Genomic DNA, 10,556 nt, shown 5'->3' with positions numbered 1-10,556 from the left:
CCAGGAATTTAACTGGTTTAGAGCGGCAAGATGTGGGATGTTGGTGTCCAAATTAAAGAACACGAATACAGATGTCCAGGTTGTGGATTATGATTTATTCTGCTGTGGTCTGCAACAACAACGCAACGAATATCCATCAACACAGCAAGCACACATCAAATACACAAACACAATCAAATGAGCAACACCGCAAATGAAGCAGTACAATTCAATTCCCATTTATCCCACAACAAATCACCTAACACAAGACATTTAGATATTATTATTAGCTTGAACACACATTAACATAAAGTTAGCTTATACACAACTAAATAAGTACAACTATGCACTGCCAACTCCTTACCTTATGGCATTCACACACAGCAATAAACCACAGGAGCACAGGCGAATGAAGAAAATTAGGCAGAAAAGGTGAAATTATCTCAGCGTAGCTGCATCTGAATGGACACGCACTCTCTACAGTTGCATCGGGTGTGAACAATTAACTAATTAAAGTACCGCCTGCACAGACGGCAGTGGTGCGTTCAAGAGCGTCGGACATCTGTGTTGCATCCGAGAGCATCGGAAATATGAAACTTCAAGGAAAACTAAATAACAATGAATAAACATACTACTTAGATAAACTCTAACCGTATACAATAATATAAACAGTGTGGGCTTTCGAACACAGCCGCCCCCGACTGTCTGCATAGACAGTCGTATCCAAGGTAGAAAGACCACTCAGGCAGGTGGATCTGTAGCTCTGTCTTCGAGCTTAGGGAGCTGGACCAGACGAGCTACTGGTCGAATGTATGTCCGATCTTTGACCTCAATGGCAGCAGTTCGGATGCGTCCATCAGCTCCAGGGTAAGTGGCAGTCACCTTCCCGACAGGCCATAAAGCCCGCGGGAGTTGGGGATCCACAATAAGCACCACTTGATTTGGTTCAAGATGTTTGCCATCTCTCTGCCACTTCTGTCTCTCCTGTAGACTAGGCAGGTAGTGACTGATGAATCTGGTCCAGAAGCGATCGACAAGAACTTGGCTGTGCCGCCATCTGCGATTCCCAAGGGTGTCATTAGAGTCATATATGACCTGAGGAAGTGACGCATCATAGCGTCCCATCAGCAGAATGCTAGGTGTGATAGGGTCTGGATCAGCTAGGTCAGATGAGACATAGCCAAGAGGCTTTGCATTCAGGATGCCCTCTACCTCCACAAGGACTGTCTGGAGCACCGTCTCCGGTACGGTCTGTTCCTTAAGAACTACCTTGAGAGCTGTCTTCACGGACCGCACTTCTCTTTCCCACGCTCCACCGAAGTGGGGAGCACTGGGGGGATTGAAACAGAACTCGATCTTCTGTTTCGCAAGCTGTTCCTTTAAGTGCGGAGCCATGGTCTCAAAAGCTTCGCGTAGCTCTCGAGCTCCACCGACGAAGTTTGTGCCGTTGTCGGACAGGAGTTCAAAGGGTTTGCCTCTTCTGGCGACGAAACGGCGTAAAGACATCAGAAAAGCATCGGTGTCGAGACTTTCCAGGAGATCTAGATGCACACATCTGGTTGTCATGCACTTGAAGACAATGCCCCAACGCTTCTCTGTTCGGCGTCCGATCTTCACCGTGAAGGGCCCGAAGCAATCTACTCCGGTTGAATAAAAGGGTGGTTTATATAAGCGCAGACGAGCAGGTGGCAAATCAGCCATCTTAGGGACAGAAGGATTGGCACGCCATGCCTGGCACTGCATGCAGCGACTCTGCTGCCTCTTGACAGCTTCCCTGCCCCGCAATATCCAAAACCGACGACGTAGCTCTGCCAGCACTCGTTCAGGGCCAGGATGCAGGAGGGTCTCATCGAAATCCTGGATGATTAGATTGGTCAAGGGATGCTTTGGATCTAGCAAGACTGGGTGGATGGTGTCTAGTTCTAGCTGCTCTGCTCTTCGTAACCTCCCCCCAACTCTGATGAGCCCTGTATCCTTATCATACTCAGGAGATAGGGAGCCCAATCTACTGGAGGTTGGCAAGGGTCGGTCGGTGATGAGCGCCTTGACCTCTTCCGGGAATGACTCCAACTGCGCCTGTTTTAGGAGGAGATTCTCAGCTTTGATGTAATCAGCTGCTTCGTGGAGCGAGTCATAGTTTGGATCAGCCGCCCCGTGTAGGAACCGCACTGTTGCTTGCATGAGTTCCTTCCATGTGGAGAACATGCTGACCTCGGGGAGTTGAGGACAAGAATCAACAGTCACATGTCCACAGAAGGAGGATTTCTTCAATTCACTATCATCTGCCTCTGGATAGGAAGATGGGCTGGTCGGCCAGTGATCCTCTGTCTGACGTAAGAAGGCAGGACCTTGGTGCCAGCGGTGTGGTCGAGATAACTCCTTCAGGGTCTTGCCCCGCGTGATATCATCTGCAGGATTGTTCGCAGTATCCACATACCTCCAGTTACTCACGTCCGTGAGACTCTGTATTTCTGCCACACGTGTGCCCACAAAAACCTTATATTGGCAAGATTCGGACGTGATCCAGTGGAGAACAGTAGTGGAGTCTGACCAGAGAATGATCGTCCTGATGGGTAAGGTGAGCTCAGTCTGAAGGACGCTGGCTAGTTGAGCACCGGTGAGTGCAGCACTCAACTCTAACCGTGGCATGGAAAGTTGCTTCTTTGGTGCCACACGGGATCGAGCTAGGACGAAAGAAACATGCACTTGCTTCTGAGCATCTTCTGTCCGTAGATAGGCAACAGATCCATATGCTCTCTCAGAAGCATCACAGAAGATGTGAAGATCTCTGATAGATGTCGATGAGTCTGCAGGCACTGGTGCATAACATCTGGGAATCTCCATCTGGATGAGATCAGGAATCTCACGCTCCCAAGTGAGCCATCTGTCACGGAGGCTCTGTGGCTGGATCGGGTCATCCCAGCCAATTTGTGCCTTCCAAAGATCCTGAACCAGAATCTTGGCCCTTGTGGTGAATGGTACAATATAACCTAGTGGGTCATACTGACAGGCAAGTACCCTGTAAACGTTCCTCAACGTAGGTTCAGTTCTCTCCACTGGTCTATGTTTGTACTTCAACGTGTCATGGATGCAGTCCCAACGTAACCCAAGAGTTGGTTCCTGCAGGTCCGTACTGTATTGGGAAAGCCATAGCTCACTGCTCTCAGATCTGATGTTGGATGGAAGATGTTCGATAACGGCAGGAACGTTACTAGCCCACTGGCGTATTTCGAAGCCTCCGGTGTGGAGTAGATGGCGCAGGCGATCAACAATATCCTTAGCTTCCTCCTTTGAGTGGGTGCTGTGGAGACAGTTATCCACGTAGAATGACTGCTCAACAATGTCAATGAGGTCGCTGTTGGACTCACTTGTATTTTGGACGTGCCGTTGCAGGGCGTAGATGGCACAGCAGGGGCTGCACGTAGTGCCGAACGGCAGAACTTGCCATTCGTAGATCTTAGGCTCCTCAGTCCTCTTCATATCCCGCCAGATGAAACGCAGAACTGGTTTGTCGGCTGGCAGAAGGCGTATCTGGTGGAACATGCCTTTGATGTCACCGCTCACCGCTACTGGGTACTGCCGAAACCGAATGAGGACTCCAAGCAATGATGGGCCTAGGGTAGGTCCAGGGAGGAGAAGTTCGTTCAGAGACTTCCCTTCGTGCCGGAAGGAACAGTTGAAGACGATCCTGTCCTTGTTGTTGTGCCGAACCATATGGTGAGGTATATACCAGGATTCTGGGGTTGATGTAGCTACCTCAGGTGGCACCACTGCTACGTAGCCCATCCTCTCTAGCTCCCTGATCTCTTGACAGTACGCCTCAGCGCGTTGTGGGTCTTTGGCAAGTCTCCTCTCTGTGCTACGAAGACTAGACAACACAGTTTCCATAGGGGCTTGGAGAGTGGCGGAGTTGACACGACGAAGCAACGGTGTAGCATATCTTTGTATCCCATCAACAGTGATTCTAACGGTGGATGACTGGAGTAAGGCTAAGGCTTGCTGATCTTGCTTCGATCGGGTCACCTGCTTCTTGCTTGTGTAGGGCAGCGTATCGATCTGCCATAGACGTTCAACATTCTTAAAGAGTTCACAGGTTGGTGAGTCCGTTACTGTGAATAGGCACTGCTGCTCGGAGGCGGGAACTTGGTCGATATTGGTGGGACCTTGAAGTGACCAGCCAAGCTGGGTATGGACTGCGATGGGCCCTCCTGGTGGACCTGTCCGCACCGGCTCTATGGGTGTCAGGAGATGAGGCAGATCAGATCCAATGAGCAGCAGAGGTTGAGCATGTTCTACAGGAGGCAAAGGTAAGTTGCGGAGGTGCTTATATTTCTGTTGGAGAGACCTCACTGGATAGGAATGCTCTGAGAGACCTAAATTCTCTGAGGTGAATGCATGGTGTATATGATACCTCTCTTCGGGTTTGAGCAGTGAGGAAACGTAAAGGGTAACTGAAGCGCCTTGAAGCTGCACTACCTCTTGGTGAACAGTTCGGACGGTAAGCGTTTCAGGCTGCGCGGTGAGGTTCAGACGTTGTACAGCTTGTGGCAATATGATGCTTCGCTCTGAACCATCGTCTAGCACTGCATACGTCTCCAACACTCTGTCCCCAGCATGAAGTAAGACTTTCACAACCTTCAGCATCACCTTGGGGGATCTGTTTGGTCTATCCAAGTACACCTTTGTAGTTGGAGCGGTCACCATAAGCACACTCTTCTGGGTATGCTGGACTGCGTTGTGTAATACTGTCAGATGTTGTTCTTTGCAGGTATTGCAAGGCCGCTTGAGGGTACAAACCTCAGGCTTGTGAGATCGTCTGCACTTCCAACACCGCTGTCCGTCCCTTATCCACCTCACGATCTGCTCTGTGTTCAGTTTCTTGAATTCTGCGCAAGCATTCAGAAAGTGCTCCTTATTGTCGCAGTGAGGGCAGTATGGTTTTGGTTTGGATGAGAACTTCATGGGTGCTGGACGTCCTTTGAGATCTTGATTATCACTGGCAGTGAGGAGGAATGCTGTGGATTTCTCCTTCGATTTGTTGAAGGGACGTTGGTCCTTCTTTGGTGGCTTGGGTGCTTCAAAGTTATAGAGAGAAGCAGCTCTACCAGCTATGCGTTTGGCTTGGGATTTCATCTGAAGCCAGACGCTCAGATCAGGCAGAGTATAGGTCTGGTCCGTACCTGTCCGAAGGATACCTTGGTTCAGACAGTATTCCACAAACCCGTCGCGGTAGCTTGGCGGCATCTTGCCCAATAGCCGGTCGACATGGGATCCACATCTTAACTCATAGCCATTCTGTCCCTCTAGGGTCCTAAGCATGCCTACTAGCGTTTGAATGGACAAAGCAAACGCATCAAATGCCTCGGAGTCTCCGAACTTGAGGGCTGGCGCGTTAAGGATCGCACCGAGTTCACTTTGGACGAGCTGACGAGGTTGACCGTACTTATCTTGCAGTGCCTGCATAGCCGCTGTGTACGGCCTTGGGTCATGCATATAGGCTTTGGCTAATTGAAGCGCACTAGGTAGCTTCAGGTGTCCCAGAAGCACTTGATACTTGTACTGCTCACTCAAATGCAGATGACTATTCAGCAGGTTGTCAAGTGCCATCCTCAGTAGCGCAAAGTCACTTTCTTTACCACTCTCGAAGAAGGGGATCATAGGTTTGGGGATGCCATAGGATGTGGCACTGAGTGGGAACCCATCAGCCGTCTGTAGTTGAGGCAGCGCTGTAGTGGAGCACGACTCTGCTTCAACCGGGCAGGTGAAGGCTGCACTGGAGCGGAGATACTGCGCTGGGTGAAATGGATATGAAATTGGAGCAGAGTAGTAGTTCACTGGCGCTGAACTACAAGGCAGGGATACTGGAGGAAGGGCACGATGTGGTAATGGAGGAAGAGATGGATATGGCGTAGAGGGCGGAGCTACATGTGGTGCTTGAAGTGAAGTCTGAGCAGCTGGAGGCAGAACCGCGTGTTGGCTGGCTGAAGGTAGAGTCACTGGAGCTGGAGGCGGAGTCGCATGGGGCGCTGCAGGTTGAGGTACAGGTTGCCTTGCCTCACTATGATCTGATGGACAGGGTGAGGATCTGGCACCACCAGGGTCCTGTGCTTTCTCTTTCAAGAGAGAAGTAACCATCTTCGCTATTTCCAGCTGGTTCGCTCTCTTCTTTAGCTGTCGTCGGCTCTCAAGCTGTCTTGTTAACGTTTCCTGCGTTCTGATGGCTTCCTCCTGCGTTCTGATGGCTTCCTCCTGCAGCTGCTGGGCCTCTCTGGCTTGAGATTGAAGTCGCAGACGTTCATGTTCTATTTGGTTGTCCTCTTCTAGACGCTGTTGTAACTCCTCAAGCTCCATCTGTTTCACTCGCTCTTCCAGCTGTGCTGCTTCCAGTTCTGAGAGAACGTTAGAGGGGAATCTGCTCGAGAACGAGCGAGATGATCGTGTTGATCTGGAGTCGCAGCTCTTCTGAGATGAGCATGATCTCCCACTACGTGATCGCTGGGAGGAGAGAGCTTGTTGTGTGGTATGGGTTTGTCCCTCTGAAGGGAGTGTTGCAACCACATAGTCAGTCAAGTAGGCTGGGGGGCGTCTCTCTCTCTCCGAAGCACGTTGGGGTGCGGGCTCAGACGGGACATCTGCAGGTTCCATACCTTGATTGATACTCTAATCCGGCTCGAAGGACCATAAAAAGGAGAGGTTGGGGTCTCCAGGAATTTAACTGGTTTAGAGCGGCAAGATGTGGGATGTTGGTGTCCAAATTAAAGAACACGAATACAGATGTCCAGGTTGTGGATTATGATTTATTCTGCTGTGGTCTGCAACAACAACGCAACGAATATCCATCAACACAGCAAGCACACATCAAATACACAAACACAATCAAATGAGCAACACCGCAAATGAAGCAGTACAATTCAATTCCCATTTATCCCACAACAAATCACCTAACACAAGACATTTAGATATTATTATTAGCTTGAACACACATTAACATAAAGTTAGCTTATACACAACTAAATAAGTACAACTATGCACTGCCAACTCCTTACCTTATGGCATTCACACACAGCAATAAACCACAGGAGCACAGGCGAATGAAGAAAATTAGGCAGAAAAGGTGAAATTATCTCAGCGTAGCTGCATCTGAATGGACACGCACTCTCTACAGTTGCATCGGGTGTGAACAATTAACTAATTAAAGTACCGCCTGCACAGACGGCAGTGGTGCGTTCAAGAGCGTCGGACATCTGTGTTGCATCCGAGAGCATCGGAAATATGAAACTTCAAGGAAAACTAAATAACAATGAATAAACATACTACTTAGATAAACTCTAACCGTATACAATAATATAAACAGTGTGGGCTTTCGAACAGTAGTAGTAGTAGTAGTAGTCATAGAAGTAGTAGTAGTAGCAGTAGTAGTTGTTGTTGCAGTAGTTCTACAGAAACAATACTCGGGAGTTAATATGAGTATTTGCATTGTTCTCTTCAGGTTAGAGGGGCAGAGCAAGTGTGTTGACCTTCATTACACACACACACACACACACACACACACACACACACACACACACACACACACACACACACACACACACACACACACACAGTGAAAACCCTTTTTTACTCACACTTCTTTGTAACAAAAACACACCCTCTTTATCTCCAGAAATATAAAAGTTTCATTGAGGTTTTCATGTATGTGAAAACAGTAAAACATGAAATTATAAAACCAATGGGGAATTAAGATTTAAATTGATTCTGTCTCAATGATCAAATACTTAATAACCAATTTAGGTTGCTAAAGTCACAGTTAGAATCAGCTTTATAATTAGAATTTTATAATTAGTCTGTTTATTTTATTGGAAAATAAGAAATTGAGGGGAAAACTGCCCATTTGTGTCCCTTCGGAGCCGTATGTCATCAGCAGAGCAGGTGACACCACCTCTGAACCTGCTGGGGACCAGTTTATCCACACCGGACTCAATGAGGAAGTCATGCAGGTGTCAGCAGATCTGTAGGTTAAGGGAAAGAGTGAGGGGGGAAAGAATGCTATTTAAAGGAATGCTGTGGTGCAGATGATGCAGCTTTGATAGAATAAAACTCAGATTGAAGGGTTCCGACATAGGACCAACAGCTGCAGCAGGTTCAGCCAAAGTGGAAGTACCACCAATGGCCACAGGGGGGCATTGCCGCCCCGTGAAGAGAACCGCCTGTAATGTTAAGAACTGGTCTCGTGTTATATATGAGATAATTTCACATTTTTAACCTTTGAGTTTATAGAATTTTGAAAAACAGATGACAAATGTCTTTTGAACTTCATGATGGTCGACGACTGTGTATGTGTGATATGTAATTACTGAGAGGAAACAGAAGCAGAAGATGTCAATCCATTAGCAGAGAACCACTTATCAAAAATATCAGGAAAAAGTGACAAAAAAATAAAAAATAAAAATAAATAAATCGAGAAATTTCTGAGCAACAAGCTCATGTGACTAGCAAACAATTCCAACGTGTTCGCGGGGTCTCCTCACATGTGGCAAAGATGCCCTCTTGTGACCGCAGGCGGTACTACAGCTGCTATTTCCCAAATTCAATTGTGTGTTTCATGATTCTGATTCTAGTTTTAAATAAGAGCTACTTGTTGATGTTTATAGTGGGTTTTGGTTGGTTTTCACACAGGCTCAGCTGCACTGACACGTATTAATATCCTTATGTAACAACAATCACTCAACAACGGGTCAAACATTGAGAGCAAAGACACGTTGGACTTTGCAGTACCGCCTCCAACATCAGGTTTCTATTTGTTTCCGTTCCCCGGAATATCACGAATGTTTAACGAGACAAAAATAGGCTAGGGACAGATCAGGGGTCAATCTGCGGCCTGTAGATTGGGTGGCGCTGCCAGGGGACTCCCTTTAATCAATACAAATATTTATGATCATCTTTTTGAGCTCCTTCATAAACGGATTAAAACAGATAAATAAACAGATAAAACAGGTCGCATTTGCACAGATCTGAAGGATAAATGATTCACAGATGATAGAAAAGCTCATCAGAACAGTGTGTGTGTGTGTATGTGTGTGTTATATTGGCACAGGGTGTATGTGTGTGTTATTTAGGCACAGTGTGTGTGTGTGTGTGTGTGTGTTACATAGGCACAGTGTGTGTGTGTGTGTTATATAGGCACAGGGTGTATGTGTGTGTTATTTAGGAACAGTGTGTGTGTGTGTGTGTGTGTGTGTGTGTGTGTGTGTGTGTTATATAGGTACAGGTAGTATTTTAACCTCACAGAAATCTCAACTGTCCATATATGGGACAAGGGTCCACTGATGATGAGTGGCCAGCTCATCAAGGGCCTCCTGAGAGTATAAGGGGTTTCGGTACCTTGCTCAAGGGCAACTCTGCAGTGCTCTGAATGCATTCCTGCCCTTCCCCCTACTACCAGAACACAACCTTCCTCTTCTTGAATAATTAGGATTTTGCCTACTGAGGCAGTAAAAATCCTCATTTGTTACAACTTTATGAAACTTTATTGAAGTCAACAAGTCATGTGACATCTGTTCATCAACGCCATTCACACACAAGCATGTGCACAACTCATAACTTATATAAGAGTCCAGACGCTCCCTCTCTTTCCCAACCCCTCCCTCTCTCCCTCCCACCGTCTAAACTCCATGACCTGTAGCTGCTGGCCAACCACCAACTGCTATCAAAGTTGATCCCTTGGCTGAAAGACTTGTTTTCATTTGTGCTGCTTCCCTTTCAGCTGCTGGCATCATGAGCCCAGACACACACACACACACACACACACACGGGCCCACGTGCACCCCCTTACTCTCTCGCACACACACACACGCACGCACATACACACACACACACACACACACAGGCCCACGTGCACCCCCTTCCCCCCCTCTCTCTCTCTCTCTCTCTCACACACACACACACACACACACACACACACTCATACACAAACTCCAGTGTGTCAGCAGACTGTTTACCTTCAAATAAATCAACCATAACCGTAAAGACCTTAACTTTATCATCTGTTACGGTACTTTATTGTCTTCTGTACATTTCCTTATGTCCTGATTATACTTTCCCTTTCGACTGTCGCGCGTTAATTGGCTGGTGTACCACGTGGTTTAGCGAGAGCCGCTCCTTATATGGTGATGAGCCTGTCTGGCTGGAGCAACGGGTTTATTTTCTGAGAAACATGAACGTACACAGTGTTCGCCCGCACACGCACACACGCCCCGCCGCCCTTTGTTACTGAATGCCACTGGCAGCCAGTGTCCCCTACACGGCTGCACTCAGATTCTATCACTTTCATTTAATTTTTGCATTTTCTTCGAGCAAATGTGGATCTTTGGGCTCGCCGAAATCAATAATGAACTCAAAAGACCCTTTTAATATCCGCCTTAAAGTAAATGTTGTAATTCTTTCGTGGGTCGCAGGATTTGGTTATTAGACACCATATTCTGCTAACGTTTAAATCACACCATTGTAGTTTCGTAATGTACTTCCACGCACGTAAATGTTTGAATATCTAATTTAATGTGATAATGTGAAAGCTGTCC

General features: G+C 47.4%; 1 protein-coding gene across 5 annotated transcripts in view; it reads right to left on the bottom strand.

Moving 5' to 3' along the window:
- LOC101071133 (uncharacterized) overlaps nucleotides 1-7,349 on the bottom strand; it is an 11,046-nt gene extending 3,697 nt beyond the window's left edge. For 2 of the 5 annotated variants that reach the window (XR_003888989.1, XR_003888990.1), the window contains exons 1-2: nucleotides 7,026-7,349; nucleotides 344-6,791 (exon numbers count right to left, since the gene is read on the bottom strand). Coding sequence is in view for 2 of the 5 variants with exons in the window: in XM_029838998.1 (XP_029694858.1) it covers nucleotides 721-6,624 (5,904 nt within the window). In the remaining 3 variants the exon portion in view is untranslated. Of the gene's footprint in view, nucleotides 6,792-7,025 lie in introns of all 5 variants that reach the window. The other 3 variants (XR_003888988.1, XM_029838999.1, XM_029838998.1) reach the window with 3 other exon arrangements.
- Nucleotides 7,350-10,556: the final 3,207 nt, after the last annotated feature.

Source organism: Takifugu rubripes, chromosome 7 (genome assembly GCF_901000725.2).
Source record: "Takifugu rubripes chromosome 7, fTakRub1.2, whole genome shotgun sequence".
In the NCBI taxonomy this organism is placed as follows: Eukaryota; Metazoa; Chordata; class Actinopteri; order Tetraodontiformes; family Tetraodontidae; genus Takifugu; species Takifugu rubripes.
Note: the sequence above shows the minus strand (reverse complement) of the source record. Positions and strands in the feature narration are given on the sequence as shown.